At 41.6% G+C, this 25,995-nt stretch overlaps 1 protein-coding gene across 1 annotated transcript in view; it reads right to left on the bottom strand.

Moving 5' to 3' along the window:
- Positions 1 to 25,995, bottom strand: part of hdac5 (histone deacetylase 5) — a 48,511-nt gene that overhangs the window by 7,438 nt on the left and 15,078 nt on the right. The window contains exons 3-24 of the mRNA XM_083977447.1: positions 23,017 to 23,282; positions 22,742 to 22,886; positions 22,527 to 22,632; positions 21,266 to 21,399; positions 18,946 to 19,077; positions 18,675 to 18,784; positions 17,149 to 17,265; positions 14,935 to 15,052; positions 14,729 to 14,836; positions 13,536 to 13,729; positions 13,336 to 13,454; positions 12,587 to 12,782; positions 9,546 to 9,657; positions 6,359 to 6,492; positions 4,849 to 4,969; positions 4,407 to 4,456; positions 4,214 to 4,321; positions 4,047 to 4,102; positions 3,817 to 3,904; positions 2,607 to 2,726; positions 705 to 802; positions 3 to 121 (exon numbers count right to left, since the gene is read on the bottom strand). Of these exons, the coding sequence (XP_083833573.1) occupies positions 3 to 121; positions 705 to 802; positions 2,607 to 2,726; positions 3,817 to 3,904; positions 4,047 to 4,102; positions 4,214 to 4,321; positions 4,407 to 4,456; positions 4,849 to 4,969; positions 6,359 to 6,492; positions 9,546 to 9,657; positions 12,587 to 12,782; positions 13,336 to 13,454; positions 13,536 to 13,729; positions 14,729 to 14,836; positions 14,935 to 15,052; positions 17,149 to 17,265; positions 18,675 to 18,784; positions 18,946 to 19,077; positions 21,266 to 21,399; positions 22,527 to 22,632; positions 22,742 to 22,886; positions 23,017 to 23,282 (2,751 nt within the window). The remainder of the gene's footprint in view (positions 1 to 2; positions 122 to 704; positions 803 to 2,606; positions 2,727 to 3,816; positions 3,905 to 4,046; positions 4,103 to 4,213; positions 4,322 to 4,406; positions 4,457 to 4,848; positions 4,970 to 6,358; positions 6,493 to 9,545; positions 9,658 to 12,586; positions 12,783 to 13,335; positions 13,455 to 13,535; positions 13,730 to 14,728; positions 14,837 to 14,934; positions 15,053 to 17,148; positions 17,266 to 18,674; positions 18,785 to 18,945; positions 19,078 to 21,265; positions 21,400 to 22,526; positions 22,633 to 22,741; positions 22,887 to 23,016; positions 23,283 to 25,995) is intronic.

The raw sequence follows: 25,995 nt of genomic DNA, 5'->3' as shown, positions 1-25,995 counted from the left end.
ACACTTGGCGGAGACGTTGTAGCCTCCCAGAGGAGACTGATGACCCTCGACCGCGTCGAAGCCTGCGGACACCAGGACCACATCTGGGCTGAACTGCTGCGCGATGGGCATCACCACACTCCTACACACACACACACACATGGACACACAGTGGACATTTTTACAGCTTGTTTCCTTCAGGTGTTCTCATAGTGGACACACCACAACATCAACTCTCCATAAACAGTCCAAGCACCAAGTGTTCATAGGCAGTATGTACTAATTATAATGTGGATCAAGTCCTGCCCATTCTCTATTCTGCTCTTGTTGTCTGCACTTATTGACATTGTCCTAAATTTTAAACTTTATTGTACTGTTTTTTAAGTTTCTTAATTGCTTACTTTTTTTTTTACGTGGAGACGCACGCACAACAATTCCAATGTGCCTCTACTGTAATTTACTTGCGCAATTGTCAATAAAAACTCTATCTATCTATCCATCCATCCATCCATCCATCCATATCTAGATAGATATATAGATATATCTATCTATCCATCCATCCATCCATCCATCCATTCATCTATCTATATCTATCTATGACATTAAATCAAAAGGGTTAATTGTCAATTAGATAAATATCACACATAAGCTGAAATATGTTGAAGACTGCACTGCATAATGTGTACAGCATACAACATCAACTACATTGTAATATCAGTGTTTACCTGAAGGCAGTGAGGTACTCCACGTCACCCATAGGGGGCTCCACTCCTCCAGTCCAAGCTATGTTCACATTAAAACCAACACCTGCAGCCGACCCCACCTGCACAGAGAGATTACCCAATTACTTGTGTTATTGTTCTAATGTGTGTATTTTGTTAGTGTGTGTGTGTGTGTGTGTGTGTGTGTGTGTGTGTGTGTGTGTGTGGAAGTAATGGTAATAAATGAAATAATAAAATATATAGTAAAATATGAAACAAAACAACAGTATTTTTCCTTGGTCCCACTGGTTGTGCAGTGACAGATCAGACCACTAGATGGCACACAAACCTGTCACATAATGTAGCATCAGGAAGCTTGACAAATGAATGTTAGTATGTGAAGTAAGCAAATTAATTGTTTTTTTTCTCTTTTGAATAATTTAAATTATTTATATTATGTATAGATAGATCATATTATATTAACATTCTATTCTATTGAAGCCAGTTGAAAGTTGCAGAGCAGAGTGCAGGAGACAAAAAACAATTACATATACCAGCTCCTCTGTCCAGTCCAGCAGATGGTGAGTATTTAAGAAGAACTGGACCATGTCAAGATAATATCTTATTCTGTTTATGAATAACAGGAATATGAATGTACAGTCAGCGTTTTTGTAGAATTAAAATTTAAATGTACTTTTTGCTTCCACAGTTTGCTTCGTTTTCTATGGGATCTTTATTCTTAGTCGGAAAAATACCCTCTAATCTGAACAGAAATGATCAAATGTATTTTACTCGAAACCTTCCGCACTTTATCTGTCTAATTGCTGCCACTTTTATATTTCAGTGTTTGTTTTGTTATTGTTATCTATCTGTTTTTATTCACTATGACGTATGCTGTTGCCTTCCTCGGCCAGGTCACCCTTGTGAAAGAGATCTTGATCTTAATGGGTCTTTTATCTGCTTAAATAAATAAAAATAATAAAGTGAGATGAAACAGGGAGGATGCACATGTGTGTCAATGTCTGAACAAAAGAAAGGGCCCAAAAAAGAATCAGCAGAGTAAAGGAGGACGATCAGCAGGAGAAGAGGAAGCAGCAGTCGCAGCAAATTTTCACACTGTTTGACTGCTGGACAGCTGGTACTGGCAACGCCCCAAGAGATGGAGACGGGCTCCAGCAAAGGGACGACAGAACTCACTGTCAGTGTTGGGAATGCACACTTTAATATTTCTGCTTTGATAATGTTTGATGAAGGAAGGAAATGCATTTATCAGGCCATAAGAATACATGTGTTTTGGTTTGACACACTGAATGTCAGTATTATAGTTTTTCTCCACTGGTCTGGCTCATTTCACTAAACAGAAATTCTCAAAACTCTAAGATTTGGCAAAACAGCGTTACAGTTCACAACACCATAGATCACTTGAAAAAGTGCATCTCTCTCTCTCAAAACAGTTCACTCATGTGTTTAAACTAAATTTCCTTCTCATACAAATAGTCAGTGCCCCCATAATGCAGCGTCTCTTTGGCATTGTGTGAGCACTGCAAGTGGCCAAGTGGTTTGGAGGTTTGTCCATGTTGTTTTGAGAATGTAATTTCTGTTTCGAAAAATGGAGAAAAACTGTAATATGGGTAAGGGACGGTGCTGTCACCACTGCATTTATTTTTAATGAATTTCAGCCCACATCTGATTTATATTCAGACATTTTAGTATTTCTACTAATATTAGACTTTACTGAAGCCCCGAGGAGACAGGCAGCATGCAGCTCCATGTCAGAGGGAGAGCATCCATGACAGTGAGGGTCTCCAGTGGACCAAACACTGGTGTTATAGTTGGATGTGTTTCAGAAAGTAGGACATACATCGCAGGTTCAACTATTTCTGAAACCTCTACCTTGTGCGTGTGTGTGTGTGTGTGTGTGTGTACCTCTTCAGGAGCTCCGCTGCCTGGAAAGAAGTTTCCATTGTCGTACCGATGGAGGGAGATGTAGAGGACGTTAGGGTCACTGTAGAAGGCTTGCTGGGTGCCGTTGCCATGGTGAATGTCCTGCAGTGACAGGTCGCAGTGACATCAGAGAGAAGGTCAGTGGGATAAATACTCAAACCCACAGAACTTTATTGAAACGAGCAGAAATCCTTGAGACGACAACTGCCAGGCTGTGTTTTGGGGGAAATGTGTATAAAATTATGTTTTTAGTTTTATAGCAAGGTCAGTGTGGCACTGGTACAAACTGACCAAGCAGTTAGTGCCAGTTCAAAGCCCAGTTCATACAGATGAAAATGAATCATCTCCATAGTTTGAACTAATAAGCTCCAAAAATGAGCTAATTCATGTTTGTTTGTTAAGCTTATTTAAATATGTCTGGTTCCATTTTTTACTGTTCTGTGTCATACAGTATTTGTTTGGTTAGTTTTTTGGTTCTTGCACAAAATAAAAAATAATGAATAAGTATGTAAAAGCTTATTTAAATAAATAGCCTGCTATTCTTTTTAAATGAAACCTCGTTTGCAAAAAAAATAAAAAAGTGGGATTTTTCCTTCCCGGTGGGCGGGGCTTGGGGGCAAGGCTGACTGCTTCGCTCTGACATCACAAAGTTACAGAAGTCCTGACAGACAGCTGGTTTTAAGGCTCAGTTTAAAAAAAAAAAACAGTGCATTTCTCTGTGGACTGAGGCTTTTATATTTTCACAGTATTAAAGGTGGGAGATTATTTTCTGGAGCATTTTTGACTGTACTGCTTGAAATCCGCAGTTGCAACCAATTAATTTGATGCTTGTTCACAAAAATGAAAAATGTCACCTGTGGAACAGATAAACACCATCCGATCATTTTGAATGCCACCAACAAATTCATTGGATCGTTACGCATGTATCGAAGTGCCATCTGGACTAAAAATGTAGCCTGCTCCAACCGTTTTACCAGGATCTCCTACGCTACCTTTAATATGAAGCCTAGACCTGATTTACGATCAAAGAAGATAAGGAAATGTAACTTTTTACACCATGGGACCATTAAAATACTCACTAATTTTTTACAATTTTACAGAGCCTTTATTTTTTTCATCTCTACCTATAATCTCTATGAATGATTCAAATGCTCCCAGATAATATGTGTATTTGTGTATCAGTGCTTCTCACCCAATCCACAATTAAGATCTTGCCCACTCCGAGTTTCTGTTGCAGCAGCTTGGCAGTGATAGCTACTGAATTGAAGAAACAAAACCCCCTGTTCAAAGACACACACACAAACACACACACACACACACACATAAATACATGCATACAAAAAAGTGCACTGTTAGCCACCACCAAGATGTGAAGTAATGAAATATCTGGTTGTGTAGCAGTCATGTTGTGATTGTGCTTACATGGCCGTGGATTCCTCCGCGTGGTGACCCGGCGGACGCACCACTGCAAAGCCGTTCTGGTGTAAAAACAGTGAAGAACATGTCACACACAAAAGCTAACGTTCAGTGTTTGTCTCTGTGTGCGTACACACCGGTGAATATCTCTGCGTGTGTGTGTGTTAGTGTACCTTCAGCTCCCCCGCCGCCACCCTGAAGGCCAGCTCGATGACCGAGCCCACCGCCATGCGCACCGCCGCCGACGAGTGCATCTCGTTCCACACGGTGTCGCTGTCCACCTGCGGCGCAGAGCTCAGTGTTAGGCTTCAAACTGAGAGACAACAGAGCAGCGTCAGGTGCAAAAACTGAGAAATACTGTCTCACCCCTATTCCTCCACAGGGAAGAACGGCGTACATCTTCTGGCTGATTGGACCTGAAACAACCAATCAGCAGAAGTTTACAGGCACCGTAGCGTCTGAGCATCAGACAGGTAGGCAGGCAGACAGACAGACAGGAATCTATGAATTTTTTATACCTTATTTCTATTGTCTCTATTTGTTACTGATCACTTTGTTCTTTACCTCTTCATTTTTGCTCATTTTTGCTCATATAATGTTGATTATGTATGCACTTTATCTCCTTTTTTTTCTCTATGTTTATTTGTTAGCCATAGAAATTTGTTTTGTTGTAATTTGTGACAGGGGTGGAACTTATGTACAAGCCAATCGGCTTTGCTCCCTCCTTGCACCATTGAATATAAATGTGTGCTAAATAAATAAAGCTGAAACCTGAAACAGACAGACAGACAGACAGACAGACACCTACCCAGCAGTTTCTTGTGGTCCAGTTTGTGTCGGTTGAGTGGACTGGTTCCATAGAGCAGGGTGTGAAACTCTGAATGAACAGACTGGATCTCATCCAGAGACGCTTTACGCCCACGGATCCTCTGCTCGCACAAAAGACGGAGAGACAGACTGAGTGAGGTTTTGCATTTCTAATTCGCACATTAGGGGGAAGAAAAAAAAAATTAACTATTGTTCACTACTTATTGTTTGAGAGCTCTTATACATGAGATGGTGGGTGTAAACAGATACTGTATATACAGTAAACAATGATAATGAACTACCGTGAGGGCTTTTCTATGGGATAACTGTCCGTTGTGCAGCGACGGTGAATATACACTGTAGGTGGAGCTTTGCTGTGAGTGCAAAGGTCCAGTTTGGACATTGTTTGTTACATCTGAGTGTGTGTTTGTGGTTCTCATGTGGAGATGATCCTTTATTCCTAAGGAAAAAACACGGCTGCTCCTCACTGTGACAAACCTGCAGAGAGCTGTTTGAGGATTAAGGTTAAAAGTAGCTTTAGGAGTTTCTGAGGGTAAGGGGCAAGAGAATGTATTAACATTTGCCCCACAAAGCCAGAGGTACAAGAATGTGTGTATGTGTGTGTGTGTACACTTGTACAGCTATACATGTGAGGACCAGTTTGAGTTTTAAACCATCAGAGTGAGGACATTCTGGGTAAGTGAGGACATTTTGGCCGGTCCTCACTTTCGGTTCTTTCTGGCGTTTGTGAATGGCGCTCTCTCAAAGTATGACTTCGTTCAGGAGTGTGCCAGATTTCTATAGAGCCTTCAGGGCAAAAATCCAGCTAAAACACACTGTAAACAGGCGTTAATATGTAGCGGAAAAACCACCCGATCTGGCAACACCTATCGGCTGTTTGGATCAGCGGCGCTGGAAGAGGCGGAGTGATACAGCGCTTCGCGGAGCCTGTCTGTGTGGAGGAATACTGACCCAGTTGGTTAGTAAAAGATGAACGGGGGTTAGAGAGGGAAGTCCAAGTAATTTGACATATTTGAGAATTTTATAAAATAGTAACGCAATAGTTACTTTTCCTGGTAATTACTTTCATCACGTTGTAACTCAGTTACTTTTTGGGGTAAGTAAAGTAGTAACTATAACTAATACTGGTTAAAACTGCTAAAATAATTGCTGTCTGTGGTTCGATATGGGCTGAGTTCAGTTTTGGAACCGCGAACTTAGTTCAAAATTTTGAATTCTGAACTATGAACTGAACTAGTTCATTTTTAAATTTGTGAACTGAACTTTGAACTAGTCCATCTAGAAAGTGAACATTCCCAACACTGAAGACTTTATAATAACTAGGTTATTATAATTAGGTTTAAGTTAGGTTGAGAGTAATGATTAAGTTTAGGCATTTGTTTTGGCTGGTTAAGGTTAGGGTAAGGAGCTAGGGAAAACATTATGTCATTGAGTGTCCTCACAAAGATAGCTATACAAACATGTGTGTGTGTGTGTGAGAGAGTGTGTACCTCGCAGCGGCCCAGCAGGCCCGTCTCCTGCAGTCTGGACCAGATGCTCTGCACTCTCCCAGCATGCTCTGGGTGGATGTGAGCGTTGCCACAAACACACTGATGCTTCAGCATCAGACTGTCGTACACAAGCCCTGGAGGAACAGAGAGAGAGAGAGAGAGAGAGAGACAGATGTGAGAAACCAAACATCTTTGCAGAAAAGCCAATAGAGAGACAGCTGAGGTGTGTGACCGCTACTGAAAACTGAGCACAGAGGTCGGAAGTGGAAAACTCATTCCAGAGCATATCCCACCCCTCTCAGCTGGGATAGCCCCCCCGGCTTGCAACCTCCAGTATGAAATATGAGAAATACAAGATACTATTCACAATTTTTTTGTTTTAGTCCGAGCCCCGGCCCAACGGGACGATAACTTAGGCCTGCACTCAGCCTGTCCAACACTGTCTTTTTTTTTTATGTATTGTTTTATGGCTTTGTTGTAAAGCACTTTGGGTACCTTCTGGCTATTGTAAAGGGCTATACAAACAAAATTTAATTGATTGATTGATTGATTTTCTTGTTAAAATGTTTCTGCTCCATGTCAGAATCACGGATAGCTCCTCTCTATGACACTTGTACACTGCCTGTCCCAAAAAGAAAGTCACACACCATAATATTTCATTGGACCGCTTTTAGCTTTGATTAGGACATGTATTTGCTGTTGCATCGTTTGCAAAGTCACAACATTAATTTTTTTAAAGTTTCTCAATGGGGTTAAGGTCTGGACTCTGTGGTCACATTGGACCACATTTCTTTCTTGAAGAAGATGTTTCCACGCTATCCTTCCAGTTTGTAATAATGAGTTGGACAGTTGCAGTCTCAGAAATCCCCATAGATGTTTTATTTGCTTGATGCCGATAATTTGACCCTTCTGAAACTGATTTACATCTTCTCCACAACCACAGGATGTGTCTTCCAACATGGTTGTTTAAGAAATTAGATTGCATCAGTTAGGGCTAAATAAGTTGTCATCCAATCATCCATGCAGTAATTATCCAATGAGAGGCTCTTACCTATTAGCTTAGATAAATCCATATGGTGACTTTTTTTTTGGACAGGCAGTGTATCTTGACCAGTAATTTTGTTGTTTTTACTGATTTACTATGTGGTTCACAACTAGCCCCCTGGTGACGCCGGGTGTGAGCCTGTCGAGCTCCGGCTCAATATTGAACGTGATAAACTCGGGCGAGTCGGGCTCCGGCTTTAACTCGGTCGGGTCGTGTCGGGTTTGGATTTTCCAGCCCGCTGAGAACTCTGACGTCAACACAACAACAAATGCCATCACTGTTGTTTGTAGTGGCAAACAAACTCCACAAGAGGTCAGTGGTTACATGTGAAAGATGAGCGGCCCATTTCACTGCAGCAGACATACAGGGTTCCAGAGAAGATGTTGCAGTGTCAACAGCGTTCGGCCTCATTAAACAACCTGTCACTTCAGACAAAATGCCTCATTACAATTATTTTGCACTTCGCTGCTTCTCAAGCCATGAATATCATAATCATTGTTCCTCCTTTGAGCTATATCAGCAAATGTCCGTTACGTGCAGGTGAGTCTCTGAGATCTTAAGACTTAGTGTAAATGGGGCCAGGTGTAAATGTGGGTCTACAATTACTGATTGTGTTCCTTTTTACTGATAAATCAATTTATTTTTCAATAAAACACAAAAATAACACAAGAAGAAAAAGTTTGGTAAGCATTAGTTAAGCATTAATAAATACTGAATTATTCATTTATAACACATGAATACTCATTAGTATATAGTTTATAAATACAGTTAGTGCTTATCAATGATGAAAAACATTTTTAACTGTGTTTATAAACTACATACTAATCTAGAGGTCGACCGATAGTGGATTTTTAAATTCCGATATAATAACGATAGTTTGGAGCAGGAAAAAGCCGATAGCCGATTTATCGGCCGATACGAAAAGGACCTAAACCAAGTCGAGTAGAGCCCATAGAGCCCAACGTTGTAGTGTAAAGAGCCATTATTGTGCGTCTGCCCCAACTCTGAAGCTAAAGCGGCGCTCTCTCTTCCTCCTTCCCGTCTTTCTCTAGTTGTCCTTTCAAAATAAAAGCACAAAAAGCCGGAGGGGGGAAAAAAAAAAAACACTGACTCGTAAGCTGGTGGCGGTGAGATATTTAGCGTGGCAGCCGCCACCACATTATCTATGCAGGAACCCTTATATGATTAAGAGAAAATACTACAGTGTTTCTCATTAAATAACAAGAGAGTTTCGTTCCAGTCAGCCCCTCCACCTGCCGCCTCTCTCTTACTGCGGTCGCACCGCACCTACAGTACCCTCACCTGGGTCACTTCTCCGCTGCTGCCGCTGCACACGCCCCGTCTCTCTCTCTCCCATGCTCTGTGTGTGTGTGAAGAGCAGCCCCGCCCCTCAGTGATCAGAGAGACAGAGAGCGGCAGGGAAGAAGCAGTTTATGGCGCTGTGGAAAAAACTGCAGCCATCGGCCACTATCGGAACCAAGTTCCGCTGATTCCGATAGTTTGTAAAACGTCCTATCGGCGCCGATTAATCGGCCAAAACGATTAATCGGTCGACCTCTACTAATGACTATTCATATGTTATAAATGATGAATTCAGTGACTAATGTTTAATAGTGTGTACTTCATATAAAGTGTTACCAAAAGTTCAAGTGAAAAATATTTGTTCCAAACTCTGAGAAAAACAGCAAATATTGAATTTGCTGTTTTAAAAAAAGATTTTTCATGTCATAATAAAATCATTTTACAGAGGGAGAGTAGAGATGTCCCCTGAAACTCAGAAGCGTTTTAATTAGAAACAAATTCAGGGAGTGGTCTTTATATACATTATTAATAATTGAAATGACAACATCTTTAAACAAAGAAGAGAGAAAACGACAACAACAAAACAACAGAGAAATCATCAGCCGGTGATAAATCACCACAACAAATGATCAAATGTTACGAAACGCTACTTTAAATTTAGTGGCGTTTCATTCACTTCAGCAGAAATGAGTCAGGCCTCTGTTGCTAAGCAACAAGCATCGTAGCTTGCAGTAGGTGGTGGACCGACACCGGGACAGCTGATGTCGAACTCTCATTCAGTCACAAAGCAGATGCACACACATACACTACACACTACACACTATATACACACATACTGACCAGTAGTAAAGAGGTGTTTGATGGGATTGACGGTGGATGCGGGAGAGGACTGCGCTCTTCCCAGAGGTCTGTGGGGCAACGAGGACTGGAACACACCCAGCTGCTGCAAGGGCTGATGGGAAAAGAGACAGAGAAAGTTAGGAGTCTGAGCAGAAGGATGAATCACACATCAGTCCATTCACTGCAGTGTGTGTGTGTGTGTGTGTGTGTGTGGGTGATACAGTGAAACACCACTGCTCCTGTCTCTCTCTCTGTCATCACAAACCCCCACACACACAGACACACACACACACACTTAAAGTTACTGTAATGCTAAATCTCATTCATAAAAATCAGTTGCATGCTTTATAAATGACATGGATTGATTGATTGATACTGATTGGTTAATTGATCGCTAAACCTTGCAGCCCTTTTCATACATCATGACTCTGTGACTGACAGTCTGGATCAGCAGCCTCCACAGTGTGTGTGTGTGTGTGTGTGTGTGTGTGTGTGTGTGTGTGTGTGTAGGTTTGTGTAACCACAGCAGACACACATGTTGTGTAGAGTCTATATATAGGAAGTGTTGCTGTGCTCCCTGCTGCAAACTGGGTGACTCATCATGTGTGGGTGGACACTAAAACACACACACACACACACACACACACTTGTAGATATGCAGACATAAAGGAACGCACATACACACACACACACACACACGGAGCAGCGAGTCCAGTGGTTGAGTCATCGCCTTGTGATGTCACCGCAACGTCAACAATTGTGTGTGTGAGGTGTGTCAAGTCTCTGAGTTTAGCTCTGCCCAGACACCAACAAGTGTGTGTGCAATGTGTGCAATGTGTGTGTGTGTGTGTGTGTGTGTGTGTGTGTGTGTGTGTGTGTGTGTGTGTGTGTGTGTCCCTGCTGTGAAGGCGGTCTCAGGAGTTTTTTGGACAAACTCTGTGAATGTAAATGTGCAGTTTTCAGGTTTGAATCCTGCCCTTTTCACTTCCTGTAAAATGTCAAAGCTTTTTTCTTCTGATGACTCATCCCTTGTGTGTGCGTGTCTGTGCAGTTAAACGTGATCACACGCACACATTTTAGACCGATCCATTCAATCCCCCCCCCCGCCCCCGAATACAAGCGGCTTTTTTATTTATTTTTTTGCAAACACTGTCCACAGTGAAACTCGGGTATCATTTCAGAGCTCCGACTTTCCAACGACATGGCAGCCAGCACCGAGCTTACCCGCTCCATGTAGATATGAATGATATGAACGGCAAATTCAGAGCTGAAAGGAACACTTCAGTTTGTTGGTGGGGGTGATTACTGATTAATGAAAAACATACTTGTGAACGAAATAATCGATTTTCGTGAATAGATAACGGGAGAAGTTACACAATGTCCCTTTAAAGCACACAGGGTTTTTTTATCAAACATAAGTTTTGAATCCAGCAAGGGGAGGGGAGGGGAACAAGCCAGAGGGGTAAGGGTGGTATGGGTGGGATAAGGGTGGGACAATACTGTAGCTCACATAATTATGATATATACATTTTATGTATGTACGATGTACAGTGGTATATGTATGCCAATTATGTAGTTGTGAATATGATTTAATGTGGGCATATGGTAAAAGGTGTGTGTGTGGGGGGGGGGGGTGAAATAATAAAAACTTGATCACAAAAAAAAAAAAAACTTAAGTTTTGACGGATAATGGACAGATAAACATTTTATATGTCAGCTCTCTGTAAAGCATCGTGAACCACACACACAGCAGGATCTCTGGTCTACATGACAACAAGTTGTGTGAAGGTGAACAGCAGCTGCAGCTGCAGCCGCCTCAGGTTCGGACCCGAGTTAACAGAGGAGCAGAGAGACTGATGATGGCTGCGATGAGTCAGACAGTGAAAACATGGAGAACATCTGCAACACGGCAAAACAAAGTGAGAGATAAAACAAACGGAGGGGAGGAGGAGGAGGAGAAGGGGAGGAGGAGGAGGAGAAGGGGAGGGGGGGGTGATGATGCATTCGCGTGATTCATCCCTCTGTGGGACGAAGCTGCGTAACCAGTGTCCTGAGCTGGAGACTAACTCTGGACTCAATGCGGCGATTCCCGCCACATCTCACCTGACACACACACACACACACACATACACACACACACACACACACATCAGGATGTATCATTTATCCACCCAGCCATTATGCTCCAAATGTATTTAATCCAACTGATTTTCAAGTGACGTCAAGCAACTCTAAAAAAAAAAAAAAACGCATCATCATGATCATTTTAAAAGTTTCTTCTTTTTTACGTAAACTGAAAATCTTTTAATCTGGCTTTTATATAATGTCTGGAATTCTATGGTTTATAGCTACTCTATTACTTTTATCAGTATTTGTTGAATTTTATTGTTTTCACTGATTTATCGTCTTTTATTCTTGACCTTGTTTCTTTCATTTATTACTTTTTTGTGATGTTTTTATTCATTTTTATCTTTATTTTAATGACTGTTTCTATTTTTTCTAAATCTAATAACATTTTAACCACTCATACGTCATGGCGCAGTGTGCATTGGTCTCTGAGTCCTTTCTGATTTTACTTCATATGATGCTTATGTGTTTCAGTCAAACTGTAAAACATTTTGAATTGCATTTGATTTGTTTGAAAGGTGCTATTTAAATTAAATGTGATTGATTTTATAAGTAGTCCAACATCTTTAAACATTGTATTTGCTTATTATTCAGTAATTCAAAACATGCATTCACTATTTGTTAGCTAGATATTTCAATGTTCCTGCAAGTGTACTGTAGCTTACACAGCCTGGTGCATTCAAAGCAGGTAAGAAAATCTGATTTCGGGGAAAACTGAAAAAGTTCATTGAAAAACTATGTGGTAGTGGATCAAGACCTAGACTCACCACCACATGATTCTACCAGTAGTATTAGTATTGGAACTCTAAACATCCTAATTTCTATTTTTCTATCAGTGTGATGTCGTAACGTTTGATGTCAAACAGCTGATTGGGTCTGTGCGGAGGCAAAAACACGGTAGTTTTTATACAAACCTGCCCGTAGCTCCCCCTCTCGTCTTCGTCCCCCTCCCTCAGCTGGATGATGTCTTCATCCTCTTCCTCCTCGTCCAGCTCGCTCTCGGTGCTCTCTCCTTTGACGTGCATGCCCCCGTGCTCCTCCTCGCTCTTCAGGTGCACGCCCAGTCTCTCAGAGGAGGGGGTGCTGTCGTCGGAGCCCTCCTTCTGAAGCCTGGCGGTTCACAGTGTTAGGGCGGAGTTACAAACAATATTGGGTCAATGACGAGATGCAACCCACTGTCAGGTGGTGTAACTAGTATTTTTTTCATTCAAAAATCTATTTACTATACACAGGAAAATAACTTTTGCAATGCAACACTATTTTACAATATTTGTCACATGTTATTTAAAAGAAAAGCTTTTTGTGTTGAGGACATGTCCTTCCCAGCGTTGTTAAAATGCATTAAAATTTCAATTTAATGTTTTCAGAAGAAAGTATATTTTTATGTACACTTAAATCCACTGTAGGTGGATAAAATATATAATATTTATTATTCTAATACTATATTATTCTTTTGTGGTTACACATTTGATATTTTCAGGGCTTTCAGATAAAAAATGTCATTTCAAACGTAATAAAACCAACATGAATACAAAAATGTACATTTCAACGAATCTGATGCTTTAAAAACACTTTTTTACCTATTAATTCTCATTTATTTAAAACATTTTTTTATTTGTCACTGACCACTATACTGACTGATTAGTTCTCATTAATGCCCCACCTGTGAGGGCCCATCCCTCCGTCATCCTCCTGCATGTCATTGGTCTCTGTTAACTCCTCCTCAGTCTCCTCTGGGTGGGTGGGTGGCGGCCTGGGGAGTTCCGTCCCTTTTGACAGCATCTATACAATGCAAAATAATCTGACGTATAAAAACATGTGCACTTGTAGATGTTGTGTTTGTGAGTGTGTGATCATGTGTACCTTGTAGTGTTTCTCCAGGAAGTGCTGGTGCTGCTGCTGGACCACCAGCTGCTGGAGGGCCTGGGGCGACTGGGGCAGAGGTGCACTCTGGGTACGAGCCAGCGGGCGGTGGCGAGGCAGCTTGTTGACGGAGCGGATGCCACCGGACACGCCTCTCTCTGCCGTAACCAGGGGCGACTGGCTGTACATGGGGACTGAGCGGATTGAGGGTCAGAGGAAAAAGACGATGAGTCGGGTACTACAGGTGGACATCTGACATGGGGACAGTACATATTAATGAACAAACATCTATTTTTACATCCCCAGGCCCATTAGCAGGTTGGTGTTAAAAACAATTATAGCTGCCGGGCAGCGATGGGTCGGGTCCGGGCTATTTTTGGCAAATTTAAGCAATTCTGAGCACCAAACAGGAGAATAGCAAGTTTGGTGTCAATTGTGGAAAAATTGTGGGAGGAGTTTTACAGTTTTTGAGAGAGTGAGAGTGATGGACTTCATAATTTATAATGGGTTTAAATGTAGAAAAGTTTCTTCAATACTGAGGCTACAGTTTGATGGAAGTTGTGAAGCTGTAGCACGTATGTTTGATTTGTTATGAACTTTAGACGCTTGCTGTAGCGCCACCATCAGGACTATTGGCTTGAGTTTACAGCTGAGGAACTCTGGCATGGGACTGGACCTTTGTGCAAAGTTTGGTGAGTTTTCACCCATCGGATGTATGAGTTCCTCGGAAGAAAGAAGAAGAAAGAAAGAAGAATACCTAGGGACACAATAGTGTCTGAGCAGCTAAGCTAATGGCGGTAAAAAGTACAAAAGGCAGGACTAAGATAATAAAACAATGCACCTTGATACAGTATACCCTTGACAACAAACAAGAAACATATACTATACTGTAACATAAACAACATTCATAGACCAATAGCTAACTGGCCAAAAGAAAGGGGATCAAAAGATTACAGAAGAGTTATAAAGTGCTAGAGTGCTGATTAAAGTGTCATGTGCTAAAGTGACGAGTGCATAAAGTGCGAGATTGAATTGAATTGCACTTTGCCCATACCACAAGATGGCACATGCAGATGTGTGTCTAAATATAAGTTTGTATACAGTACATAAATGTACTATGTACACGCTATTCTGTGTGTGTGTGTGTGTGTGTGTGTGTGTGTGTGTGTGCGTGTGCGTGAGTGTGTGTGTACCAGCTAGCATGGCTGTCTGTTGTCTGGCCTGCTCCAGTAGTAGTACATGTTGCAGTAATGAGGAATGGGCGGAGTGAGAGCTGGGCGTCTCTGAGTCGTGCCCCACCCCTGCAAAAAAAAAAAAAAACAGAAAATCTTCCACAACTGTTGACAAGAATGTGTGATAATATACATCCCATGATAAGTAAGTGATATCCAGATCGTACCTGCAGGTAGGGAGGATGTGGAGAGGAACTTCCCCGTCAGAGCTCCTCCGCCTCGCAGCGATTGGATGGCTTGACGCTCGGCCTCCTGCTGGGTCGACAGCGACAGCTTCTGTGGGGCCTGGAGCGGGGGGGGGGTTACCACGGTTACCACACCAGCACACGCAGGCACGTGCACACATAGGGCCCAAAGGGTGCTTGAGCCCCTGCCCTTTTTGCCTCGTATTAAAAAGTGCCCTTTTTTTATGTTTTTTTTTTTTTTTTTTCAATAAATGCATTCCTGTTGTGCATGAGGATGTAAACAACCGCGCTGTAAAAATGCCACGGTTATCTACCGTACGCTTTTCCTTGTAATACACACGGTATTGTGTATGTACGTTGGTGTGTGTGTGTGTGTTGTCCGCTGCTGCTCCGCTCTGTCCCTCACTGAGGGGCGGGGGGGGCTGCCCCGCGGCGCGCGCTCCCTCACATGCACGTCCAGCACGTCCAGAGAGAGAGAGAGAGAGAGAGAGAAGCTGCTGCCTCATCGATAACCCGCACATATATGAGACGTGACAGTGGAGCGACTGTCGAATCTTGTGAGTTATAAATCCAACAACATAACTTCCTTGTCGGTTCTGACAAGTCGCCGTCCACTTATTCAACGAGCTTAATATGAGTCATATTTCAGAAAAGCACCATTTGTGTTTGTTTAGCTCACTGCTTGTTAAGAGTTAAGCCCCACCCCCTCCTCTGTCTAACATCACCTGAATGTAGTGAACAACAGCAGCAACAGGAGGAATCACTCACTCAGCTTGATTTCACTGACTATTTGAATTTGTTTCCAGATATTGAGTTACTGGTAATTGTGACTTTGCTGTTGTAAATATTGCTGCTGTTGGTAAATATGCACAGTAGCAGTCACAGTTGTCATTTCTTGGTTTTGTGTGTGTAGCCCGTAGGCTTAGCCTACTTTTTTTTTTTCCTGCAAGCCATGTTAATGTGCACCCAATACCATATTAGCCTTAGCCACCAGTTCAGAAGTCATGACTCTGTTTCGGGAAGTTGGGAAATTGGTCCAGCATGTTGACTGCAGTCCTGAAGGCGTGCAGGCTTTCTCTAAATAGTAACTGTAATTTATTTGAATTTATTTATTTTGATATTAAGGCCTGAAAAAATTGTACACTGCCCTTTTCTGATGTTGAGCCCCTGCCCCTCTATAGTCATGTGCACGTCCCTGAGCACACGATAACTTGGACAAAGCGATTACGGAATAATCACGTAGTAAATATTTAATCTGATAATCATGATACTGAATATATCCTGGAGCTTTATAAAGATGTTATTTACATGTCATTACAGCGTAAGAGAGATACTTGGAAAATCAGCTGTAAGATGGGAACCTGACTTCCACTTGAACTGGCTACAACCCAAACCTTGACTAGTAATTTCTAATACTAATTTGCTAGCTTGTTAATTTAGTTAATCATTGTTTATGCAATTAAAAAAAAAAGCTCAGGGATCCCTTGCTCTGTGTTTGGGAGTGTTATATACAGTAATGATTCCTGCATATTGTAAGCAGCTCCAGCCAAACATGCATTAGATAAGTTTTAACTGGCAAAAGTTATCCTCATCTACTAAACAACAGAGCACGCAGTTAAAACAAATAACAAACATAAAACCACAGTGTTGCTTGTTTAAAGGGATAGTTCAACATTTGGGCGGAGCAGAGCTGCGAGCTGCTCAGAGCTACGCTACGGAGGCTCATGGGATTTCTTGGTTTCCCTCATCAAACTCATCAAATACACAATTCCAAAACACTCTGGTGGACGTTCTGTTATTATTTCATAGCGTGGTGAATGTGCAGGTCACAACTTTTCCACAAGAGCGTTTTGGAGTTGTTGGATGGTGTATTTGATGAGTTTGATGAGGGAAACCAAGAAATCCCATTAGCCTCCATAGTGTAGCTCTGAGTAGCTTGCGGCTCTAAAAATAGCTTGCACCGACAAATAAAGGTAACAAACCTACTGCTAAAACTATAGGGATTACGGCATTGGGCCAATTTGCCAAAACTATCCCTTTAAATGCATCTTTCTATACATCTATCAGGGTTCAAAAATGGAATATAATAAGAAACCAGAGCAGAAAAGTTTTAAAATATATATAATAATAATCGTGATTGTTCAGTAGTCTAATATCAGTGCACCTGTGTGTTTTAGTGTGTGTGTGTTGACCCACCGTGATGTGTGTGTTCGCAGGGAGCCCCAGGGAAATATTTGGCAGCGAGGGTGAGGTGTAGAGACTCAGAGGACTCAACGTCCCATCAGCCCCCAGGGTTTGGTGGAGAGACCTCAGCTGCAGACAGAGAACGTGCAAAAGGTTAACCGGGGGTGTGTTTAGGTGTGTTGAAGCTTAGGTTGCTATGACAACAACCATTGTTTTAAACATTTCCTGTAAACAGTGACTGGCAGCATCACTTTCAAGTCAGTTCACTCTCTGAATCCTCCTGGATTTAACAACTATCTGAATACATTTACCAGAACTGTCCGGCATATTAAAGCTACTCTGTTATTAACTGTTCATGTATGAGCCTGATAATCCAACATGATAAAACAAACACTCCAACAAAACAACAACTGCAACTGTATATTGCACTGTACTTGAATTAGCTACAAAAACAATGTACTTGTTAACTAAACTCCTCATTATGACAATCAGAATGGGTCAAATTAGATTTAAAGGTCCAATGTGTAAAATGAGGGGAAAACAGTGACATCTAGCATTTCGATTATATTATTTATCTATTATCAGCAAGAATTATAAGGCTATGAAAACCAAACAGATTTTATTTTCTAGCGATTATACACTTGTACTAATATATTAATCGGTAGCATATTCCGATTTTGCCAATAAACCTTGACAAATATTGCACACAGGACCTTCAAAGCCTTTCAAAGGAAGTATTGATACTGTTTTAATCACATATTCTTTTTTTTTTAGATTATTTTGTTTTTAGGCTTAAGTTAGCCTCATACCTGTAGGTATTCAGTGGTTTAGCGGTTTTATTATCTACAACAAAAAACTGTTTCTCTTATAATCACTGATAATGTATAATCCTGCTCTCTCTAACGGCTCCACTTCACTAGTATTTTAGATACTGGGATCTGCTTTTAGGAAATGTGTATTTTTTAACACCTATCTTTGCTGAACTGCTTTGCCAACTGCTCAGTGGCCATTTGTTTTTCTCCCCCATGCACAAAATTGGCATTGGAGAACTGTCATTATTGGTAGATTTGTTTAAATCTTTGGTCTGCTGGGAAAAATAACACCCATGCAAACAGGATGCAAATCCAGATTCAGAGCCGTGCAGCAAAGTAAAACAGAACAGAAATTCTGCAAGTCATGCTGAACACAACAGAAAAAGCCTGACAGTTCAACAGGTATAAGTCCTTAGATTATGTCCTTATTTTGTTTTTATTAATTCTTATTCTGCTTTTACATTAGTTATAATGTTTTAATTATCTTGATCCTGTTTAACTCTGTTCTGTTTTGATGTATTCCAAATTTCTCTGTGAAGCACATTGGTCCTCATTTGTTTTTAAAAGTGTACCACTGCCACCACATTGACTGACTTGACTTGATAAACCACGGTGAACTGTAGGTGGCGACCTCGAGCTGTGTGGAGACCTGACTGACTGATGACTGATGAAAATGAAACCAGCCCCAACCTATTAAAAATAATCTGTGTGTGATTTTGTCTTTACCTCTGTCTGTATGTTAGGGACCGATCCCGTGTTGCCATTGGCGATGGCTGAATTGGAACTATTGGGACTGCTGGGACCTGAACCTGGAGCGCTATTACAGAGAGAGGAGACTGGTCGAGGGACACAAGGCCATACAGGGAGAGAGAGAGAGAGAGAGAGAGAGAGGAAATCATCATCAAGTTAATTAATACAAAATTATCTAGAGTGAGTGTGTGTGTGTGTGTGTGTGTAAAGTCCTTTGTCCTGAGCACTTGTTGCATGTGTTGTTCACCTGATATCTCTATAGCTCTCTTCTTAAAGGTGCTGATGACCGTTCCATCCTTCCTGCGCAGAAGTGGAGAGCTCCGCCTCTCGGCCACCTTCTGCTTCAACCGTGAACGCACCTTCAGGTTGGGCTCAGAGACTGGAAGAGAGAGAGAGAGAGAGTCAACACTGTGAAAACATCAGTCCAGGCCTGCCTGTGACGATAACGCATTTTGCTGGACGACATATTGCCCCACAAATTATTGCTGATAAACGATATTATTGTCAACATTATTTTGAGACCAAATTAACCACCATGTAATGATAATATATCATAATAATGCAAGCACACCTTTTCAAATGCAATCATTTTTTTACCATTGTAATTGAAATGTCTGGTCTATGTGCTGAAAAAATGGTGAAATGTGCCTTTATTGCATTTTCACAAATAGAATAAAGGTTTCCCAAATTAGAGACTGTGATTTATGAATCTTCAGGGTCTGTAGATGTATCTAGTCCAGATTTGAGAAGTCTAGGTACACTTGTTTTTGATCTGGACCTGGTCTGATGAAATAAAATAAAAGTTTCACAAATACAATAGCGGGTGTCAGTCAAATGTTTTCACATCAAGAAGTGTCACAAAAGTGGGCAAACACGCATGCATGGCTATATATCGAGGCTGGCATACTTATCGAGTTCATTTTCATTTATTGTGCGATTAATTGATTTATTGATTGTCATCCCAGGCCTATAGTACATGGGTCCAATAAATCAATTTTGTTATATTAGAAAAAAAAAAAGAAGAGGAAAATATATTTTATGTTAATGTAATGTGTGTTAATGTGTCATAATCACCACTCCTGCCTCTGCTGTTGTGTGTGTGTCATTGTGTAGTACAGTGTTTTGTTTGTTTGTTTTGTTACAGTGGGGTTAAACAAGGTGCCTGGTGACTTGCCAGCAGCAGACTGGCCATAATCCTACATCACTTGTTGGCCGGCCTGCTAGTTTGACTGCTGGATGAGCAGCGACAGCAGGTGTATTTTTAAGGTGGCTAAAAAGGCTAAAAGTCAAGGTGAAGAGCAAGGAGCAGGAAGAGGAAGAAAAATAAAAACATCCAGCTTTTGTTCTGCTTGAACAGAATCTGAGTCCTGGGAAACCTGCACGTTATACAGTATCACTGCTCACTGTTGGATAATGTGACATCAGGACGCTGATGGAGCTGACTGACCAATGGGACTGCTGCACACAAGTTGTATACATGGTAACATTATAAATCTATAGCAGGAACCCATCCTCATAATTATCATGTGTAAGCAAGCAGGAGCCTGGATACAGTATCCAATTACAAAGAAGACAGTACTGACTAATTCTTCTATTTAATTAGTATAATCAATGTTTAATCAATTCAACAAAAATATTGGTGATTGAATGATTAAAAAAAAAAAGTTGTGTGGGATGTCTGGTGAAACCTTTAAAGCAGATACCTCAAGTAACCGGCCAGTGTGTGCAGCCTGCCAACAAGTGATGTAGGATTACAGTAGTCTGCTGCTGGTAAATCAACAGGCACCTTATTCAACCCCACGTACAGTAACGCTCTGCCAAACAAAACACTGATACGTACAACAGCACAGATGTCAGGATGCAGGTTATGAGACAATAAGAAATAAAACGACATAAGGTTTAAGGTAAAAATCAGTAAAAGACAAAAAACAAGCCAGAAAAAATGATAGTTACAAATGACAGAGCTGTGTTTCTCTGTCTCTGTTTAAATCAGTGTTTTGTCTTGTTTTTTCTATTTTCTTTCTTTCGTTTGTTTGGTGTTTTTTTTATTGTTAGGGTTAGTTTTTGGTTTCTTTTTTTTTTCTTTCTTTCTTAAATATTTTTAATTTTGGTTTTCTGATCTATTTTTTTACACACGTACTGTATATACTGTATATTAAAAAAACAAAACAAAAGGTGATTGTTTGCCTACTAAGACCACTTGTAAAATGAATTGCTCTAATGGTTGTTGAATTACTATTGTAAAAGTGGATGTGAGGAAATAAAAAAGAATGGAAAGCTTGATGGACATCGCAGTAAGAGTCAGTGAATGTTTCTATGGAGACAAAACCAGGTCTGCACCCTGACCTCTGACCTCTGAGTTCACATGTTTAGAGAAAATGCGTTCACATGTTTTCAGACATGTCTGAAACAGTGTACGTGTGTTTTATCAGGTTTGGGCTGCGAGGCTACAGTACCTCCTCACTGATGAGTCAGACTGAGTCATCAGCACAGGTACACACACACACACACACACACACACACACACCCCTGTATGTGCCTCTGTGCCTCAGTCTGTCGTCTCCTACCTGTCTTGCGGAGCGGGAAATCGTCTTTACTCTCATAGTTGCCCAGCAGTGGGGGCAGTTTGTAGGAGGGAGGGGTTCCTGGTGTGTTACTCTGTGGAGGGGAGCTCTGATCCTGAGAGCTGTACTGGCCTCCCCTGCACACACACACACACACACACACACACAAAAACACAAGGAGAGAGTCAATAAGCTGGTTTGGTAAAACACTTTCACAATAAGTGCAGCACTAAAGCTTCTGTCAACCTGCAACCTGTTATTTCCTGTTAGTGTGGGTTTGGTTTCTCTGTGTGCCTCTTTTTCATTTGATTTGTTCCTATATCACAGCAGTGTTGGGCACATTACTTTTAAAAAGTTATAAGTTATAGTTACTAGTTACTTTCCCCCAAATGTAACTGAATTACTATATTATAAAAGTAACTAATTACCAGGAAAATCACTATTGTGTTACTTTTTTATAACATTTTTGATTACTCGTGACTGAAAAAACTAGCGCCATTACTAACGCTGTTCTTTTATAACGCCGTTATTCCCATCACTATTTCACAGCTGTTTTGTATTGGACCACATCTGTAATGGCTTTGTACCTTGTTTGAACGATGTAAAATTTGGTTTCACAAGCTATAAGAAAGAGTTAGATAACACATTTTTTCTGTCCAATCTTGTCATATTGTTCGCCAAGTTTTACATTCACAAATGTAAAGTATTGAAAGTGAAACCCTCTTTCTGTGTCTTTAAAAAAGAGATTGAATCCTATATTAAATCAATAACTGCCTCTTACAACACAAAAGCTATAAAGACGATAAATGTGCGCTCCAAATTCAATGTTTTCCTATCATCTTAATGTACAGTATAATAGTTATTTTTTTTCTATGTTTTGCACCAGCTTTATTTTATTTCCATTCTCTATCTGTCATACCCCTGGCGTTATATATCATTTTTGCAGTATACATTGTGTATATTTTGTTCTTTTCTATGATATTATTCTGTAATGTAACATATCCTCTGTACAAATAAAGTTTATTGAAAAAAAATCACAGCTGAACATGATTAAAAAGTGTAAAAAGTATTGACAAAATTTTTCAATGTTTCAGTTTCCAGAAATGAGCTGAGCATGACGAGCAGTATTCCTGCAGCACTCTGTAAAGTTAAGACATAGTTGGTGCACAAGGGTGGACAGAAGAGCTGACATTTACATAAAGATAAGAATAAAATAAAAAAAAAATCCAAGAATAAAGTTGAGGAATTTAGTTTGAGTCCTCACCAGCACTTTGGGGAGAAGGAATGGTTCAGTCCTCCAGGACCAGGCTCTTTCTTACTGAGGAGGAACTCCTGGAGCTTCAGCTTCACCTCAGTGCTGGCAATGGCACCTGCCCAAACACACACACAAATAATAATGAGAACACCACTAACACACACACAAGACGGCATGATTGTGGCCTGCGGGGCGGTGACAACAGCGGCAGTGGTGTGACCCACTCTCTTTGCCTTTCTCCTTGTTCCTCAGCAGCAGCAGTTGTTGCTCCAGCCTCTGCTTCTCCTGCTCCTCGTGTCTCTGCTGCTCCAGTTTCCTCTTCTGTTCCAGCTCCTGCTGCCGCTTCGCCGCCAGCAGCTCCTGTTGTTGCTTGCACACACACGGACACACGCACACACATTTACCAGAATGATTCTAGGGATGATTAATTAACAAACAAGATCGGAGGTGGCGATTTTTGACAATGCTCATTGTGCGGGGTTAAAGCCGGGCAATCTACCTTCAGGTGCTCCTGCAGCTGGACTTCGTGTTGTCTCGTCAGCACTTCGTGTTTTTTCTGGAACTCGGCGAACAGCAGCTGCTTCTGGAGCTCCTGCTGCTGCTTGAGGAGCACCAGCTCCTGCTGGAGCTGCTGCTCCCTCAGAGCCGTGTCCACCGACGGCCCGCCCCCGGACAGAGACCTGGGCTCCGTCCGCAGGTCCACTGGGCTTCCTCTTCCTCCTCCTCCTCCTCCTCCTCCCCCTGGGCCTTCTCCTGGACCCCCACCTGGAAAAGCAACAACAGCTTTACTCAACCTGACTCAGTTGTTGACTTAGCTGCATCTTTCTTTCTGTTAGTGCTGAATGTTTTTTCTTTTTTTTTTTAAAGGTACATTGTGTAGGAATTACTCCTATCTAGTGTTGCGGTTGAATATCGCAAGTTTTTCATGCTGCATTCACGTGAAATTGGGCAGACGGCAGACGGACGACAGCCGCTGCACGTAACGGCATAAACAAGCCTCTATGTAAACAAGTGGTCCGTCAGCACGAGGCAAAACAATACACATGACAATATGTTGTCATGGCGATGTCGTATTGTTTACCTGACCCACGTTTTACCGGCTTTCTCTCGACTTCTGTGACTAAAATGACAAATGGTTTGTTACCGACGGCCGTCTGCCCGACTGCACGTGAATGCAGCATCAGTGTAACGCTCCATTCCTCCTCACTGCGTTACCACGGTGACTTTTCACAGACGCCACCTCCACCTGAGCCGACAGCTCCGGTGTCTCCGCTGAGTTTCCGTGGTTTCCTACCGTCACGCTGCCACTGAACGTAAAAACATGGAGACACAACATGGCAGCCAGCACCAAGCTTACCCGCTCCATGGAGATATGAATGATATGAACGGCTAATTCAGAGCTGAAAGGAACACTTCAGTTTGTTGATGGAGGTGATTACTGATTAATGAAAAACAGACTTTTGAATTGATTCATTTTCGTGAATAGATAACAGGAGAAGTTACACAATGTCCCTTTAAATTTTCATAACTATATTTAGTTTTTTGACTGAGTTCATGTCTTCTGCTCCGTGTTCCTCCCTGCTGCCTTCCTCCATCCATCCAATCAGGTGACCCCGCATTTTCCTCCTCTCTCCGTATCTATCTGTTCACCTGTTCTCCATTTTCATTTTCCGTTTCCATCTGAACTCCCCCACCCACTCGCACACCTGTTCCCGGTTTCCTTATCGGCTCAGCCAGAAATTAAATTTGCCTTTACTACCTGCTCCTTGTCAGATCGTCTCTTATGTTCCAGTGTGTTTTCCAACGTGTCCACACTACCTGTGTTTAGTTCCCCTGCGGCCCTGTATCTGCTCTTCTTTCCACCCGTTCCCTGCTTCAGCCTGGTTCAGGTCTGTTTGGTTCCTCCCAGCCTTGACCGGCCAAAATGAGCCAAGAAACACAGTGCACACTGGGCTGACTGTCTGGTTGGTTTCTCACCTCACTGGCCTCTAAGGTAATATGTGGCTACTTAGAATTTGGAAACTAATTAGTTCAGCCTTTGTGAAACCATCTCCAGACACCAACGGCACCAAAGATACCTGGAACCTGCTGGAATGACCCTTATGCTCCAAGAGCCAATTAAAACCACATCTTATGATACTTATTAAAGACCAGCAAAAATCCTCTGGAAGGAATGGTTGTGCAAACTGATCTTATGTTAGTCAGACTGTCCCATCATCATTACCCTGTGAAATTAGCTACAGTATCATCCATTTGGAAAAACTATGGATGATAATGGATGATGTTTTCGAGACAAATGCAGAGACTTGCCAGAAAACTGCCCTGGACGGGAACGTGCATCAGCGGTTTTGCATGAATTTACCTCGAAAACAACTCTGTCTCGTAATACTTCATTATTATCTCATAGCGTGGTGAATGTGCAGGTCACAACTTGTCCACCAGAGCGTTTTGGAGTTGTTGGATTGTGTATTTGATGAGAAACCAAGAAATCCCATTAGCCTCCGTAGCGTAGCTCTAGTCTGAGCAGCTCGCGGCTCTGCTCCGCTGTTCTAAAACTAGCCTGCACCGACAATTAAAAGTAACAAACCTACCATAAGACTATAGAGATTATGGCAATGGGCCAATTTGCCAAAATGTTGAACTATCCCTTTAGGATTGGACATCAGCCCAGATATTGACTAAATAGCTAGATTGGGTATCAGATAATATCAGATAATATGATACTGTACGACACTGATCTATTCACTTCAGTTCTATGTTTGTGACTTGCAGTATGCCGATACACAGAGCAACAACGTTTGACAAAGTTATGACAGTATTATGTTAAAGTCAAGCCTGACGCCTTCACTGTCTCTCACATGGCAAGGTATACAGTGGTATTGAATCGGTATTGGGTATCGGCCGATATGCTAAACCAAGGTATCGGTAATGGCATTGGGACTGAAAAAGCTGGATCAGCGCATCCCTATGATAAACCCTGCTGAAAGAACCTCAGACACCTCTCAGCTGGTCAAGAGCTGGTAAAATGTGACAAGCAGCAGCAGCAGCAGCGGTAATCATTATCTTTTACAGAACGTTTCTTCTTAAATATTCATCCTGTTGCATTGAATTGCACAAATAAAGAGTGGGAAATTGTAGTTTGTGAAGCATACAACAACAGCCTGACAGAGACGTGCACAAACTTTACAAGTCGTCAGGAAAAACTCCAAAATTAGTCGGACTCGGCCCCAACTTTAACATTAGAACCGTGTGTGAGATGGGTTTTCAGACACTGTTCAATAATTCAACCGGTGCTTTGGTTGCAGCACACTGACACCCTGTCACCCTCCACGACAACTTCAGCTGACACTCTGGTATATTTGCCCAACAGGAGCTGCTGTGGATTCTGCTACATTATAGTGTGATTATAGTGTGACTGTTGCACAACAGTCGAGACCTCATTAACGTCAAACCACTGCAGAAAATATATCTCAAGTTT

This window comes from Trachurus trachurus (assembly GCF_905171665.1).
Source record: "Trachurus trachurus genome assembly, chromosome: 8".
Lineage (NCBI taxonomy): Eukaryota > Metazoa > Chordata > Actinopteri > Carangiformes > Carangidae > Trachurus > Trachurus trachurus.
The sequence above is the reverse complement of the archived record's forward strand: the minus strand, read 5'-3'. Positions and strand labels throughout refer to the sequence as shown.